Genomic DNA, 18,081 nt, shown 5'->3' on the forward strand with positions numbered 1-18,081 from the left:
TAAATGCACACGTTCGATACAAGAAAACCAAAATGTTTAGGTTCAAAGTCTCGTTTTTGATTCAACGTTTGAATTACAGGTCTCGTGGTCCGATCACATTCGAGATAAAACTTAAAAACGTTTGATCAATTGTCTTGACTTTTTGTAGTTGAAGTCTGTTCCGTTCGAGAGTTTTGGATTCAATGGCAATCGATGATCTCGGCAATTAGCCCGACAAGGTCCAATTAAAGGCTTGCTAGCAAGGTGTCTGCGTCGAAGTACGGCAATCAACGTCAACCTATGTGCTCTAGTACGCCCACTTCGGCGTGGCTGCCCAAGCCGCACTCGCAGCGTTCTTCCAACATTGCATGCTATTTGCATTTTCTGTAGCACTTCTCCTCCTGACGTACTGGAGCATCTCCCAGCTGACTTTGAGTGAGAGACGGACGCCCTGATAGGGTCGCCCGCGAATCACAGGGTTGACAGACTGTAGTAAAGCAAACATCCCAGCTAACATTCACACCTATGGGCGAGTTCTCAATTTTGCGACCAAGTCTTGAAAATAAGGGGAACCCATAGTAGACAGAGCGAGCCCACGCAAGCACAGGGAGCCCAGAGAGAGAGAGCCTGGCTTTGAACCCACTACCTGCGACATCGGAACTGTGAGGAGGATGTCTTCAGCGGCATGCACCCACAGCAATAACAAAAATGACGATGATGGACGAAGCAAAGGGACATTGAATAGAGTTAAAATGCACATTTATACCATTAAATATTGTCTAATTGCAAAATAACGGGCAGTTGTAACGCAAATAACTAATATATATATATATATATATATATATATATATATATATATATATATATATATATATATATATATATATATATATATATATATATATATATATATATATATATATATATATCGCGTGTGTGTATTAAAAAACAAAAATGTCATACATTCTTGATTCATTACAACCCAACTGAAATATTGCAAGACTTTCATTATTTTAATACTGCTGATTATGGCTTACAGTTTAAGAAAACTCAAATATCCTATCCCAAAATATTAGAATATCATGAAAAAGTATACTAGTAGGGTATTCAACTAATCACTTGAATGGTCTAATTAACTCGAAACACCTGCGAGGGTTTCCTGAGCCTTGAAAAACACTCAGCTTGGTTCAGTAAACTAAATCACAAGTATGGGGAAGACTGCTGATCTGACTGCTGTCCAGAGGACCATCATTGACAGTCTCCATCAGGAGGGTAAGACACAAAAAGAAATTTCTCAAGGAGCAAGCTGTTCACAGAGTGCAGTTTCAAAGCACATCCACAAAAAGTCTGTTGGAAGGGGGAAATGTGGCAGGAAACGCTGCACAACCAAGAGAGATGACCGCAGCCTTAACAGCACTGTGAAGAAGAGTCGCTTCCAGAATTTGGGGGAGCTTCAAAGACAGTGGACTGAAGCTGGTCCAGGTATCAATAGCCACTGTTCGCAGACGTGTCCGGGAAATGGGCTACAATAGCCTTATTCACATGGTCAAGCCACTTCTGAACGCAAGACAACGGAAGGAGTGTCTGACTTGGGCTGTGAAAAAGAAGCACTGGACAGTTCCAGAGTGGTCCAAAGTCCTCTTTTCAGACGAAAGCAAGTTTTGTATTTCATTTGGAATTCAAGGCGCCAGAGTCTTGAGAAAGGCTGGAGAGAAGCAAAATCCAAGTTGCTTGAAATCCAGTGTGAAGTTCCCACAGTCAGCGATGGTTTGGGGACCCATGTCAGCTGCTGGTGTTGGTCCACTGTGTTTCATCAAGTGCAGAGTAAATGCAGCTGTGTAACAAGAGATTTTAGAGCACTACATGCTTCCGTCTGCTGAAAAGCTCTATGGAGATGATGATTTTATTTTCCAGCATGATCTGACACCTGCCCACAGTTCCAAAACCACCTGTAAATGGTGTACTGACCATGGCATTACTGTCCTTGATTGGCCTGCCAATTCCCCTGAACTGAACCCCATAGAGAATTTGTGTGGTATTGTGAAGAAGAAGCTGAAAGACACCAGACCCAACTATGCAAATGAGCTAAAGGCTGCTATTGACGCATCCTGGGAATCCATAACACCTCAGCAATGCCACAGGCTGATTGCCTCCATGCCCCGCCGCATTGATGCAGTAATCCGTGCAAAAGAATTCCCAACCTAGTACTGAGTGCATTAATGGACATTTTCAAATGTTTGATTTTGTTTAGCTGTTTTAAATCTTTTTTTTTTACTTGGTCTGAGGAAATATTCAAATTTTTTGAGATAGGATTTTTGAGTTTTCTTAAGCTGTCAGCCATACTCCGCAATATTAAAGTAATAAAAAGCTTGCAATATTTCAGTTGATTTGTAATGAATCCAGAATGTAAGACATTTTTGTTTTTTTAATTGCATTACAGTAAATACAGAACTTTATCACAATATTCTAATTTTCTGAGACAGTCCTGTATATATATGTATATATATATATATATATATATATATATATATATATGTGTGTGTGTATGTTCAAAAGTTTGGGGTCACCCAAAAAATTTTGTGTTTTCCAAGAAAAGTCACACTTATTCACCACCAAACGCTGTGAAATGAATAGAAAATAGAGTCAAGACATTGACAAGGTTAGAAATAATGATTTGTATTTGAAATAAAAATTTTTTACATCAAACTTTGCTTTCGTCAAAGAATCCTCCATTTGTAGCAATTACAGCATTGCAGACCTTTGGCATTCTAGCTGTTAATTTGTTGAGGTAATCTGGAGAAATTGCACCCCACGCCTCCAGAAGCAGCTCCCACAAGTTGGATTGATTGGATGGGCACTTCTTGCGTACCATACGGTCAAGCTCCTCCCACAACAGCTCAATGGGGTTCAGATCTGGTGACTGCGCTGGCCACTCCATTACCGATAGAATACCAGCTGCCTGCTTCTGCTCTAAATAGTTCTCGCACAATTTGGAGGTGTGTTTGGGGTCATTGTCCTATTGTAGGATGAAATTGGCTCCAATCAAGCGCAGATTACCTCAACAAATTAACAGCTAGAATGCCAAAGGTCTGCAATGCCGTAATTGCTGCAAATGAAGGATTCTTTGACGAAAGCAAAGTTTGATGTAAAAAAAATCTTATTTCAAATACAAATCCTTATTTCTAACCTTGTCAATGTCTTGACTCTATTTTCTATTCATTTCACAACGTTTGGTGGTGAATAAGTATGACTTTTCATGGAAAACACAAAATTAATTGGGTGACCCCAAACTTTTGAACGGTAGTGTGTATATATATATATATATGTATATGTGTATATATGTATGTATGTGTATATATGTATGTATGTGTATATATGTATGTATGTGTATATATGCCTTGCGAAAGTATTCGGCTCCCTTGAACCTTTCAACTTTTCGCCACATTTCAGGCTTCAAACAAAGATATCAAATTTTAATTTTTTTTCAGTTTATTTGTTAAAAAAGTTTAAATTATCCAATAAATTTCGTTCCACTTCACAATTGTGTCCTACTTGTTGATTCTTGACAAAAAATTTAAATTTTATAATATATATATATATATATATTATATATTATATATAGTCAGTCAACTCTTTTGAGTGGACGGACGACTGAAGTGGGTCCTGGCGCCCCCTCCTGGCAAGGCAACATATGACCACCGGGTAGAAGCAGGATGAGCAAACGCAACCACTTGAAGATAAAGTAGCACGGCGACACAAAAGCGGATGTCACGTGACAATAGATAGAAACATGTTTTGTTTGTATTTCATTCCTTGATTAACGGCGGGAAACAACGACAAATAATTCAATTATTAAAATAATCGTGGTATATTGCTAAACACAAATCCAATACAAGTATTTCTGGGATATCTGGCAGCGAAACCACAAACAAGAAGTTTTTGTCACGGCACTAAGTACCAGTCAGCCCGGCAGTACACCGGCCCTATTTACAAATATTACAAAACAATTTACAAATGTTACAAAACAATTTGTAGGGCACTACGCAAGAAAACACAATCATGTCGAAATACAACACCAGCAACAACAAAAATACAGAACCACATGGCAATACGAAACCACGGGATGCCATCACTAAAAGCATATAGAGCCACGTGATGATCGGGCAGCGCGCACCTGTGTATGATGAACCTTACTCAGTTACAATGAACCGCACTCACTGAGGCCGGGCGACGAAGCCTTAAATTATGTTTATTCCTACTTACGATGAAGGCTTTGTACACAAAATCAAGGGCAGTTTATCGACCGCATTTTCAAAATGTAAAATAAAAAGGTTTTACAACAAACTCCTGCGCAACGTCAGAGTTCCTCAGAGTTCTGATTGGTCTATGGGGACGCGTGCCCTCAGCCCAATCATTTGGGGGTGTAATGTCTGTACGGGTGGGCAAAGCTCCCCAGAATTCTGTAGTCAGCCCCCTCGAGTCCATATCCACCGCCCAGTCCTGGCATGCGGAGGCCCAGGGGCGCCCCGGCATAGGCCAGGCCCCGGTAGGGCCCGTGAGCACGCTGATGCTGGTGGCGGTGAGCGCTCGCCGGGAGCAGCACGGGCTGAGCGTTCCGGCCTGGCGTGTCAAAGGCGAACTCAGGCGGCGGGCCGCTGGGCTTGGAGGGCGTCGACGTCAGCGGGTCAGAGTCCGGTGGCGCCGGCGGCAGAGAGGAAAGGGCGGCATAAGCTTCGGAGGCGGCGCCCGCAGGCGGGCCGCTCAGGGACGCGAGAAGGGGCCGTGTCCAATCGTCTTTGAAGATCTGCACCGTCAGCGTGGACACGAGTGGCAGCAGACGATTGGTCACGTGCGCCAGGACCAGCTGCTCGTTGGCGTCCCGGCGGATGCGCACGTGGGCGGAGCCCGCCTGAAAACACAGCGGCCGGGCAGTGTGAGCACCTCGCACTAACCAACTCACTCGTTCACATTTTGCAATGCTTGTGCTACGGTGCTCATGGTGTTACATGTTCAACATTGTTAAACGAGTTAATGTGACACGTCACAGGTTACATGTGGTCCCATGCTGAATGAGTCGCTCCAGTTTCACTATTTTTATTTTCATTTTTGTTTCAAGAAAAATATGAACGCCCGTTTTCAAATCAACTGTAAATATCAAGTGTTTGTCTTGCACGCACGCGCGCACACACACACAAACACACACACAGGCACACACGATTACACACACGATCCCTGGGGGGCATCGGGCACTTAAGGATCAAATGAGTTTGGACAAATGCTCTGTTAGCAATCGACCAACTAGTTTGTGTACACACACAGAGCGACATCTTGCGCATGGACACGCACACGCACACCAAGCAGCACAAGCGCTTGCACCAAACACACACACAGAGAAGACTGCGCCACCTGCAGACCCCACGCACACGCGCACACCCACACACAGCAGGACAAGCCCCTTCACCAACCACACATAGAGAAGAGTGCGCCACCTGCAGGCCCATGGAGCTACTGAGGACTAAGTGATTGTCAAAATACTTGAAATACACAAAAATTTACACGTGGTGCAGACAAAACGTTTTTCACCCATAAGCAGCTTAGACTGCTGTTGCCATGAAAACTAGCGACAAGGATGTACACAACTTTACACTCTTGAAATATATCACCCCAGAAACTGAAGCATTAAAGGCAGCGCAACAATCTTTTGGGGGGGGGTTCAGAAAAGAGGGGGGAAAAATACAGACAAAAAGACTTTGAGACAAAATGACAATCAAAGTCAAGTGAAGAAGCAGAAAGTACCAGAGATCCAAATCCCAGTGTCCAGAAATGTTCGTTGCGAACTTCCAGCACGCCGTCAAGCGTTGATACCTGATTGGACGCAGAGATGAGCAGTGAGCCAATTGCATCTTACTACCGAGTACGCACGGTTGCGCATGTGGGACTGACCTCTCGAAGCAGCTTGTCTAACTGGCCGATGACGTGAGAGGGCGTGGTCTGTGGGGAGACAGTCACGTGATCAAGAACAATGCCAAGGAGGACAAATGTCGAACAGAGCCAAAAAGAATAGGCTCAGCAAGAACGAGAGTCGTAAAAGAAAAGAAAAAAGCTTTTAAAAGCCAGTCAATCCAGTCATCCTGCATATTAGAAAAAATCGTCAAATAACTTGCAGGCAGAAAGCAAGCCATGCCTGACACTGAGTTACCTGAAGCAGCACTTTGCCGCTGTAAACACTCATAGGGTACATGGTGCCAAAGGTCATGAGGGCAATGGTCACCGCTGACGCTGTGTCCACCCCCTTGTAGTCACTGCAAGCACACATGCACACAGCAGGCGTCAACAAGGCCCGGAGCGGGCGGTGCGGCAAAGGCTTGTGCTGCCATGAAAGCTCCTACTTGATCTCGATGAGCATGTAGGTCACACAGAGGGAGAACGCCCCCGCCAGGTTGATAAGGACGAAGGGGTTCATGCGAGGCAGCAACACGTTGCTCAGGCCTGGAATCACGCCGCACAAACTACACACACAAGGACAGAGTCAAGTTTTCCCCTTTCACACCACATAAGAGGGAACAGAGTCTTTGATTTGGGAATGTATCCTTTGAGACAAAAAAAGACGAGGAGGCTGATTTATAGACTTGAAAGAGGGGGAGCGGCCGAGCATCGGCGAGTTTTCCCCGACATCCTCCCTGCAGGGCAACTCAGTCATGTGCCACAGGGCCTGCAAAGGTTTAGCGAGATATTGAAGCACTGTGGCACGTGAACAATATCGCACTCGCGCTGCAGAAAGTAAGCTGGCACGTCCTGCTCGCTTGGCCTCACTCAGCCAATCGCAGCTCACTTGTGTGTGTGTGTGTGTGTGTGTGTGTGTGTGTGTGTGTGTGTGTGGAGGGGGGGGGGGAGTAATCCTGTTAGTGACAACAGTGTGATGACGTGGGGAAAAAACACTAGAAGTTGGAGACGACGAACAAGACGAAAGCAATTTGCCTTCGCAATGAAAGAGAGAGACACAGAAAGATCGATAAAGAGAAAGCGATGGGGCCATAGAAAAAGCTTGAGATCAAAAGCAGAGTGATGGAGAGAGAGCTACATGGCGAGATGTCGAGAGGGAGAGAGAGCGCGAGTGGGGCCGAGAGGCGTTGTCACCTTCTGCTCAGATCTGCCACGTGCTCCTGAAGCCAACTGCTGCTGGCCGCTGCAAAAAACACAAGGACCCTTTCAATCTTCTCCTTTTTACAAAAGATTTGGCCCGGGCCGCTTTCAAGGCATATTGCAATTTTACACGCGTGTGCCCCCCCCCACCCATTTTTTGTGGGAGCCATCAGTGCAAGATGAGAAGCGAAACATTGGCCACTTTTCATCTTTAGCCATAGGAGCGTTCCCTTCGTGTCCCGTCCTGCTTTGTGCGTGTGTATTACACAATGTTAGTGTGTGTGAGGTTGGTGGGGGTGAAAGGGCAAGTGGATGGCTGTTTTGCCAGGGTGAGTAAGTCTAAACAAACATTTGAATGTAGTGACTTATTTATGATGTGCATGAAGGAGAGGGCTCGCTTGCCCAGCATGGGTTGGCGCAAGTCCCGCCCGTTAGCTCGTCCGCCCTCGCCCACTCAACCCCACCCCCCTACCCATGCGGCTGCCGACGCCCCCGGGCACAAAACAACATCCCTACTGTCTGGAACATGGTTGCATAACACACTTTTAGTCTCGCTCTATCTGAGAGGGGGGGGGAGAGGGAGAGAAAGGGGGACAGAGAGAGAGAGAGAGAGACAGACAGACAGACAGACAGACAGACAGACAGACAGACACACAGACAGACACACAGACAAAGAAAGTAAGGTTTCACCCCCCATCCCAAAATGTCAGATGTTAAGTGATGTTGAGACTGCTCACAATGAAAGAGTAGGCAGCTGAGAGATGCGCGCGCGTGCACACACCCTCGCTCATTCGCTCGCTGACCTCATTCATAAGTACATGTTCATCACAGAGAAGGAAGAAGATGGAAAAGGGGATGAGGGACAGGGAGCTAAGAAAGTCTCATGCAGTGAAAAGCGCAGAGCAGAACGTTAACACGAATGCCACATTGGAACCATTAAAATAAAATTGCCAAGTGAGCAATGGAGCCAGTCTGCGCTCAAGCAGTATCTGCCGAGTGAGCCAAATTTGTTTTAAAAAATCGGCTAATATTAAAGGAAAAAAAACACAATTTGTCAGAAGCTCAGGAACACAGCTCTACTGGGGGGGGGGGTCAGTCATTATGGAGGGCAGTGCATCTCCCCAATTTAGTACAGTGTAATCATCAAGGGTGGCGCATTTTCAGCCAGGACCTTCAAACATCTCACAATTGACTTTACAGGGTCTGTCAAGAACAAAAGTTAAATGATTGCGCTTCACTTGTGAGGCAGAGGATACACCATGAGTGTGGACGTACCTTGGGACACACAGGCGAAGGGTTTGTTGCGCACAGACATGAATGTCAGCAGGTTGAAGAAGAGCGCCACAAAGGTGCCCACCAGCAGGCGCCCACTACAAACGCACGCACGCACGCACACGCGCGCACGCGCACGCGCACGCACACGCACACGCACACACACACACACACACACACACACACACACACACACACACACACACACACACACACACACACACACACACACACACACACACACACACACACACACACACACACACACACACACACACACACACACACACACACACACAAAAAACAACTTTGAGCGCGGCGAGCAAAGAACGTGCTGAGGTCGGGGCGGGATGACGAATGGGTTCCTCGCAGCCATCAATTTGGCTCGACCGCTTTCCAAGTGCTGGTGCGCTCGTGAGTGCATTCTCACTTACACAAACGGGGAGAGAGGTAGGCTGGCCGTGCAAACTCGAGTGACTCTTGCGCAAAGGCTAGCATCGTCTGCAAGCGGGCGCTTGCAAGGCTCCCTTCAGGTTTTTATGGACTGCATAATTTGGACCCAGATATCAGAAGATCTTTTCACACTCTTAGTAAAAGAAGCAAAGATTCTTGCGCTCGTTCCTTTGAGTGCCCAATGACCGCGAGGGCTTCACGCCACACAGCATTTTCAGCTTCAGGTTTCGTTCGGCCCAACAACAGCACTGTCTTTTCTCACCGGTGTTCCGTTTTCTGACACACAAAAACCAGGGACTCACGCCTTTGTGGCTAAACTAAGGCAGGCGCCAACTGTCAAATGGCAAACTTTGTCTTCTGTTCCAAGTTGCCGCCAACTCGGTTGCCTCTTCTAACAGTTATCATTGCTCGCTGCGCTAAAAAAGATTAGCGACGGCTTTGAGAAGCTAAAACTCGGCGAACCTTAAACCATCTCCTGTGACCAGATTGCAGGAGCCAAGCACCAAACACGAGGCGCGCACCGCTGTTCTTCCCTCTCTCGCCGAGCCAATGCTATAGGACGGTGCGATTGATGGACAGGTGCTGATGTGGGGCGGCAAACCTTCTCCCTGTTTGTTTGCCCTCTAATCTCGCGCGAGCGATTGTTTGGAGCTGAAGTTTTAGGCTCCTAACTGGATTGTGCCGAATGATTAGTGGAGCCAAGTGGGCACTTTTATCAGCGTGCGGGCACGGGCATACAAGACTAATCCCTTCAAGTCACTTTGCAGGCCACATACAGTATCGAGGCGGTGGATGTCACTCACAGTGCCCGTCCATGAAAAAGAGGAGGAACTACTCACGTGTGGACTTCGGGCTGCTCCATGAAGCGCTCGACACTGACAAAAGACAAGAGAAAAGCCGCATCACAACATAGCCACTCGCATGCCACTTGAGACGCGTGCTTTCGCTACCTTCCTGACACCGGTGGCGACGGCGCCAATTGTGGCACGTCAAAATCTGAACAAATGTTTGCAACGAGTGCTTGTCGGCAATGGAGAGCGACGGAAGACACATTGCCGGCGTTTCGGCCTGGCGTCTTGACTCCGAGTTCGTTCCTATTTACTCCGGCACATTGGTGTTTGCATTGTCAGCCCGCAGTCGGCGTTCAAGAGCGGGGAGGCTACCGCTTGACTTTGCTTGATTTCGCGCCTCGATTTTGTCAAATCATTGAAATTTGGGAGGGTTGTTCACACTTCTCTCTGGTGGATCAAAATCCAGAACATTTCACTTTATGGGCATATTAAAGTAAAAAAAAAATCCACTTTTATTTTGAGGCCATCTCACCCTGTCCTACACTTTTTGGGTGAGAGAGAGAACGGGAGCGAGGGAGGGTCAATTGGAGCCATTGAAACACGACGTAAATCAAAGCAGACAAGGTGAGAACTAACGGGGAGAACATTGACACAAATGCACATCGACACCACATGGGTGCACTTGTTCACAACACGAACCACGCGCCTATCTCATCTTCACCGGCCATATCAGGGTTGGTTGTAGACATCTGCTCCGCACCAGCAGAAGGCAGCGTATTGAGTACTCGAACATCTTTGGCCCCTGATTGGGAGGGATGGTCACACCCGCATGTTTCTCTCATCTTTCTCCACTCCGTTAAGCAAACATTTTGCTTTTGACAAGACCCCCACCCATGGCAGCCGGACAAAGATGACAACTTTAAAAGAGTCCCAGTGGGGAACAGTACACTGTGTCTGCAGTTAAGATTAGGGAGGGGGGGGGGTCACATGAAGGTCACTTCAACTATTTCACGCCGGGCTGTCACTATGGGAACCAGCCACTCAACCCTGCGTGCTGGAAAGTAGGGAATGTTCGAGTTGATGGACCAACTCATACTCGACGTTATCTTCGTCGGGGTCCTGGGCCATCACGCGTGCACGACAGGACATCCAGGACCGGCCGAAGCCGGTGTGACTGAGTCCTGAGAGGTTGTGACTTGCACATGCACGCGTGTGGCCACTCCTTTCCTGGAGCGTGTGCAAACACTGCCCACCCAAAATATCCAATTGCCAGATGGGCCTCGATCCATTTCTTGAACTCGCGGGCCGACTGCGTTCTCATGTTACTAGTGAAGCTGACACCCGCAGAGCAACGTCATTGGTGGTACCTCAGGTAAAAAGTTGGAGAACAACTCAAGCCAACCAACCATTACACAGAACAACAGTTGAAGGCCAAAGCAGTGAGGAAAGGGTCCAATTGTTTGACTGACAAAGTGGGATGGGGGGCACCCTGTCCCGTGTGAGGGCAATAATAGAAGAAGACAGTTGGACAAATGTTTAGTGTTGCTTTGGAAATAAAAAATAATTGAAATTTTAATGAAGGAAGACAGAGTGGGGGCAACATGAACAAAGACATGTGAGCGACTTTGAATCATTACAAACGCTTCATCACGCCGTCCGTCTGTATGCTTGTGAGTGCGGCATACACACCTCTCCTTGAGGATGAACAAGGCTCCCAACTGGATCAGCACAGTGGAAGCGAAAACAGCCAAAACCTCCAGACGGTCAAATCTGAACACAAGCGTGTGGTGTATTGACATGGTCAATAATGGCCACAAGCCCCGCCCACTGAATGATGCCAAACACACGTATGCTCTTTTGACTCACCCAAAGGAGAAAACCTGGCTGGGCTTCTTCATGCTCACCCAAGAGCTGATCAGACACGTGATCAAACTACAAAACAAAGCAAAACAATGACATTGGCTATGAAACAGAGGCGAGAAGGATAAACACAAAGTTGGAAGTTGAAGCGGAAGAAGGCTGTGGGAAGACGGTCATGAGCCTTCCAAAGTTTGTAATTTTTCAAAGACATCAGGATTAGTGGTGCTGATAATGTCATGGTGCAGATGCTGTCACTATGGCATCATGGTGCTGATAATGTCACGGTCGGGCTCACCTGAAGAGTTCAAAGATATTCAAGTAGGTGTAGGCCGTCAGAGCTGCAACACAAAACATGTTTGTTGTTATTGCAATCATCTTCTACTAGTCATAGAAAGAAAACTGCAGTGGCGCTTTGAGATGCAAGCGAGTCGACGCACAAGTTGTTTCGAGTCACCGTAGCTGCTTTGCCTGGCAAGCACTGCATGGTGGCAGGGAGCTCAACTGGCTTGCGAATAAAGATGCGACACTTTGCCAATCTTTCCACAATTGTTCCAATGGCCTTTCAGTGTGTTTTGAATAACAAAAGCCCAAAAACAAAGTACAGAAAGGCTCCACGAAATCAGCCGCAAAATTTAAAGTCAACCTCTTATATTGACCCCTCCGTGCTAATCCACGCGCACGACCAGTGAAGCTCATCCTTTGCGAGGCTCTTGGAACTACATACGGGGGATCCTGGCCTAAAATACGGCTGCTTCAAAATTCTATTGAATGAGGCCAGTGATGTCCAACGTTAGCGCGTGTTAATTTTCCTCATTAAACCACAAACACGAGCAGCCAATCAGAGGCCTTGTCCTCATCCAATATGCTTTTGTCCAGGGATGGGCAACTGGTGGCTAGCATGAGAAGCTCCTTGATTCTTCTTTTTTTTTTTTTATGTTTTGTTGGTTTTTCAAACAAACCCAACAAGCTCTATGGTGCGTGTGGTCCAATTGTGCCCCTCCTCCAGTAGCACCAAAAAAAAAAAAAACATAGAAGAAGCCCATCCTTGATTTAGCTATTCGGAATCCGCCTGCCTGCATGCCTGTCAGTCTGTCTGTCTGCGTGTTCTGCCTGACTGTCTGAGCTCACGGGCAGCTTGCAGTAATCGGACACAGCGTCGGGGGATGAGGAGAGCAGATTAGAGCGGCTTTGTGCCGAGAGGAACATTTTGTTTCCCCAGCGCCGGTGTCCGTGTTGGCCAACCTGACGGTGCGTAATCCTGACAGAACGAGATCCGCCGAGACCCGCTCAATGACTCGCTCACGGACAGACGGATGGACGAGACAAAGCGACAGAGCAACGCGAACAGGAGAGGTAGACAGATGGAGGGAGGCGGCACTGTGATGAAGGCCAGACAGACAGACAGCTTGATCGACAGACAGATAGGCCTGCAGTGACACCGAGAGGTCAGGACAACACCCACCCCCTCCCAACGCCCCCACACACAAAGAGTGAGGAGATGGATGTGCTAGACTCAGCCAATAAGTGCTTAGTGTGACTAGTTCCGGAAAATGGTAAACTGAGAGCGCACGCACGCACGCACGCACGCACGCACGCACGCACGCACGCACAGGGTGGGGTACTTTGCAGACGTTGAAGCTTCGAGCCAACATCTGATCAAGTGCGCGCACACCCCAACAACCTGCCCGCCATGAGGGTTTTCGCACCAATGCTCTTCCAGCTTTTTCATCAAAGTACAAACATTCAAATCGACACACATCATCACGCGTGCGTGCGCGCACACACACACACACACACACGCTTGGGCGCTGCGGTGCTCGCTCACGTTGTGATGAGAAGAGAAACAAGAGGTCGCGAGTGCGTCGTCGGTATCGATAAGAAAGCGTCTCATATCTCCGCTGCGGGATTTGAGAGGCAGCCGGTGGAGACACGTTAAACCCGCGCCGATATCAAATCAATGAAACTTGATCACGGCTACAAAAGTGCACACAATCATTTGACGGGGGTGGAGCTTATCTGGCATACAGGGATTCATCACCCAAATGCGTTCCTTCAACTATCGAGCAAATATTTATTATTATTCTACGGATGACTTGTGTGTATTTGGCATTAAAGTCGACTAGGCTCTTTTTTTTTTTTTTTTTTTAATGAGCAGCTATTGGGGGCAGTTTTTCTTGTTAGATTTTGTGTCCTTCCTTACATGAAACACAAAGCCACGTCGTGGCAGTGTGGCACAAGAGACGCTCATACGACTATGATGCGGAGACGGAAGACCGCTGCCGCTCTCTCGGACTTGCCTGTTTCTGCTCAGGACAAAAACTTTGTCAAGACTGAGCACCCAATTTCCATTTGACAACAAACCGTCTCCCGAAGAGAGCTTTTCTCTTGATGCAAGTGGGAGTGAGTCCGCACGGTTGTTGAGGGAGATGGCAGTGTCAGGGAAGCTTTGGAGGACAGACAGAGGCGGGAGGGAGACAGCACAAACAGACACCGCTTACACACAACTCAAGTGTGTGTGGTTAACCCACCCGCACGCACACACACACAAGGTGTAAGTGACACAAAGAGGTGACTGTCGCTGTTTGTCAGCGTGGACTGGACAGACACAAATGTGCCTAAACTGCAAACTTGTGTGTGTGTGTGTGTGTGTGTGTGTGTGTGTGTGTGTGTGTGTGTGTGTGCGTGCGCAGACAAAAATCTGCTGTCTTGTAAAGGACTCAAAGATATTGTTGTGACTGCAAAATTTGATACGGGATCACTGGCCAATACACACATACGCGCGCGCGCGCACACACGCACGCGCACACGCACGCGTGGCCATGCAGTTTTGTAGGATCATCATCAGCTTGCATTTCAGCAACAATGCAACGACAACAACTTTGCTTGAGCAGCAGTTTAACAAACACACAGACACACACAAACACACACACGCATGGGCAAACCAGAAATTAGATGAGAGATGGTGAATAGCAGTCTGAGAATGTTCCAACATGTCAATCCACGATGACCCCCGCGTGTGTCTGTGTGCGTGTCCGTACCCATGCTGTTGGTGGAACTGCACCAGACGAGCAGGCAGGCGCTGCAGAGCAGGTTGAGGAACCCAAAGAGCATGATCCTCCATGACTGCAACATACACACAAAAAAACAAACATGTCACATTGACGTTCTATCACTTCACACGCGACACATGCACAGATGCCGGTCAGTGGCCAGGCTAATTTGTCGTCCAACTGATTGTGTCAGCACTCTTCCCCAAATATTAGAATTGGCCGTAGTTTTGTCGATTAAACGCCGATATAGTCTTCGTTTGTGATGCAACAGTAAATGACGTGCAGTGTGTGAGTCAGCCAAAAGGATGCCCTTGGGCTGTTGCTCCACAACTTAAACAGTTAACATAAAGCAATAGAACCTGCACCAGAGTACAAGGTAACGTGCATTGAAATGGGCTGTCAATCACACCGGTCATGTGACTTTTCCACCGACATCTGACCACACTTACCAGACAAACGCAACATGATTCACTCTCATTTTTGCAAGCACGTGCACACGTACCCGTCTATCAGACGTGACCAATCGGAATTCTTGTAACAGTTTTCCAGGAAACGACCTGTGTGTCTTCCTGAAGGGATGAATTGTGCCCTGCGGGAGGAAAACATGGCATTATTACACGCATTAGGGTGTATTCAGACCAGAAATGTCCTTTAGTCCGCTTGTTTGATTCGGGCCAAAAGTGGACTAAGGGTGTATTCAGACCAGAAAAGTCCTTCAGTCCGCTTGTTTGTGCCGGGCCAAAAGCGGACTTAATTTTTTTCGTTTGGTGCGGTTCTTATTCAGACTGTACATTTTGCAAGTGAAGTATATTTTTTAAACACATCCACGCTTGCGATGCTCTGTGCTCCCACTGGACAGCAATGACTAGGGCGGCATACAGAGTACAGACCCAGAAATGGAGGAAAACATGCGAGTTTAAACTGAGATGTTGATAATTGGTCCTACTCGTTATCAACACTTATTTAAGGAAACCACTATAATATAGATAACCGTATTATCACTCAGAGTGATACTGTAACTAATCTCGGGGTAATATTTGACCAAACGCTCTCCTTTCAAAAACACATTAAGAATATAACCAGAATTGCGTTTTTTCACCTTTGTAATATTGCTAAGATTCGTCCGATCCTCTCGACCGGGGATGCGGAAACTATTATACATGCGTTAATCACGTCGCGCCTGGACTACTTTAATGTATTATTCTCTGGTCTTCCTAAGTCCCTCATCAAAAGTCTACAGTTAGTACAAAATGCTGCTGCGAGGCTGCTCTCACGGACAAAAAAATTTGATCACATTACCCCAATATTAGCCAACTTACATTGGCTCCCAGTCCATTTAAGATGTGACTTCAAGGTTCTTCTACTAACCTATAAATCACTGCACGGCTTAGCGCCTTCATATCTCTTCGACCTAGTCATTCCTTATGTTCCGTCTCGTAACCTTCGTTCGCAAAACGCTAGTCTTTTAGTTACACCGAGGGCCAAGAAAATGTCTGCAGGTTCTAGAGCATTCCCTATTCGGGCTCCAGAGCTTTGGAATGCCCTACCAATGGATATTAGAACTGCTACCTCAGTAGAAACATTTAAGACACGTTTAAAGACATTTCTATGAGATGGCCTTGAACTAACTCTTAGTGGCCGATTTGGCCGGAGTTTGTTTTTGTTCTCTCTGCCCACCCCCCTCCCTGGCTGGGGAGGGGGTTAGGTGGCGCAAAAGCTGATAGCGGCTAGCTGGATTCTCGGGGACCAATTCAAGATGAGGAAACTGCAGCTCAACTTCCTTGAAGACACTGCCAGGACAATCGAGGGCACCTCCGACATCCATTTTTTCATTGATTTTCATATTATGTATTAATTGTGCCCTCTCTGCATCCATTACAACCTGGTGATCCTGAAAGGGGGATCCTTCTCAAGGTTTCTCATTTTCCCCTGGTAGGGGTTTTTGAGTTTTTCCTTGCCCTTTTGGGAGCTTAAGATCAGCGGATGCTTTGAGAATAATTGTCAATTTTTGTCTATGTGAAGCCCTTTGAGACTGTTTGTGATTTAGGGCTATACAAATAAACTTGACTTGAGTCCTACACGCACCATACCTGCTCTGCATATTTGTGCTGTAGGTTCGGATCTACGCTGTTTGTAATCACGCCTGAAGCGAACAGAGACCGCTTTAAAAAGTGGGTCTTGGTCCGGTTCTTTAATCCACACCGGGATTCGTTTGCGTGTATTCACACCTGCATAAAAGGTCTGGACTAGCATTAGAATCGAATCCTGGTCCTTCTAAAGTGGACCAAACAGTCAGGTCTGAATACACCCTTACATTTGAAATGCCACAATCTTAAGAGTTGGATGAGCTGAGCAGGGAGTGCGACTTGTCCTACGTCGCCACCCAGAGGTGTGTTTGGAACAGCAGGAAATGATTTGGACTCATCAGACTTGAAGATTATCTCGAACATCACCTTCAAGTCATAGACTGAAAGATGCGAGCTGGGTGGAAATGATAAGAGAACGCCAAAGAGGAGCTGACGCTGAAAACAAGTGCTGCAGAATTCATTCGATTCTGAAAAGCTGTCTGATATTGTGGCAAAAATCTCAGCAATCTTTTCATTTGGTAATTTCGATTTAGCACGAATTCCTAAGATTGGCAGATTGGTCCCCAGTTGAGTCTGTTCTTTTGACTAATGTGAATGTTGAAAATGGCTGAAAAATATGTGCTAAAGGCGCAAGAAAAAATGCCTTTTATTGAGGTGGTGGTGGTGGTGGTGGTGGTGGTGGTGGTGGTGGGTGGGGGGGGGTTGTTCAAAGAAGCCAGGATGGCGAAATGTGACAAATATGACTAAAACACTCACCAGGACGTAGGTGTCGTGCTTTTTCTTGTGCATCGGGGGCATTTCTGAAGACACACACGCAAAAATCAAGATCCATCCTGAGAAATTACCTCTACAAAGAGTCATTTGATCAGCTCGTGAAGTTGATAAAGTAATAAATTAAAACAGTGCTAACTTTTAAAGAGTTAGGCCACATAATGCAATGTTAAACATTGCCATTCAGTCCAACGTAACATTAAAAAAGTTAAACAACAGAAACAGGCAGCCAGCTGGTGTAGACGCAGTTAGCATGTAGCCTGTTAGCATAACAAACCGTGATCGCCGACGTTGATGACATCCACCGCCACCATGTCCGGTTTGTCCAGCGGTCCCACCTTCCGTTCGGTCACGCCGGACGGAACCACGTCGGGCTTGGGCCCCAACTTTCTGGGGTAAAAGTCGGCCACATTGTGGTAGGACGGCGCCGCCGCGGACGACGTGGACATTTGCGAGTGCATCGTTGAGCGCTTCCGCTTCTTCTGCTTCGTCAGTCCCGTGAACGTGAGGTAGACCTGAGCGCCGGATTGTTATGGTGCCTCCTGCAGGTCAATAAAAAAGCACTTGTGCAAAACGCTCCTAAAACCTCAAAGGCTCTCGCAACACAAAAATAGGTCAGCACGTTCACTCCAAAGGGTCGAACTTTTTTTAGTTCAGTCGAAATTATCAGTCATG

General features: G+C 47.0%; 1 protein-coding gene across 1 annotated transcript; it reads right to left on the reverse strand.

The window, feature by feature from the left end:
* Positions 1–3,450: 3,450 nt before the first annotated feature.
* slc30a6 (solute carrier family 30 member 6) lies at positions 3,451–17,928 on the reverse strand. The gene is made up of 15 exons (XM_088385854.1): positions 17,684–17,928; positions 17,392–17,435; positions 15,051–15,137; positions 14,537–14,621; positions 11,794–11,836; positions 11,505–11,570; positions 11,328–11,408; positions 9,687–9,722; positions 8,398–8,492; positions 7,117–7,165; positions 6,369–6,488; positions 6,179–6,281; positions 5,923–5,970; positions 5,776–5,844; positions 3,451–4,888 (listed from the first exon to the last, which is right to left on the reverse strand). The coding sequence occupies exons 1-15, from the start codon at positions 17,865–17,867 to the stop codon at positions 4,391–4,393; spliced, it is 1,608 nt and encodes a 535-aa protein (XP_088241980.1). The 5' UTR covers positions 17,868–17,928; the 3' UTR covers positions 3,451–4,390.
* Between the last annotated feature and the right edge of the window lie 153 nt (positions 17,929–18,081).

This window comes from Syngnathus floridae, chromosome 9 (genome assembly GCF_059516105.1).
Source record: "Syngnathus floridae isolate MCC-2025c chromosome 9, RoL_Sflo_1.0, whole genome shotgun sequence".
In the NCBI taxonomy this organism is placed as follows: domain Eukaryota; kingdom Metazoa; phylum Chordata; class Actinopteri; order Syngnathiformes; family Syngnathidae; genus Syngnathus; species Syngnathus floridae.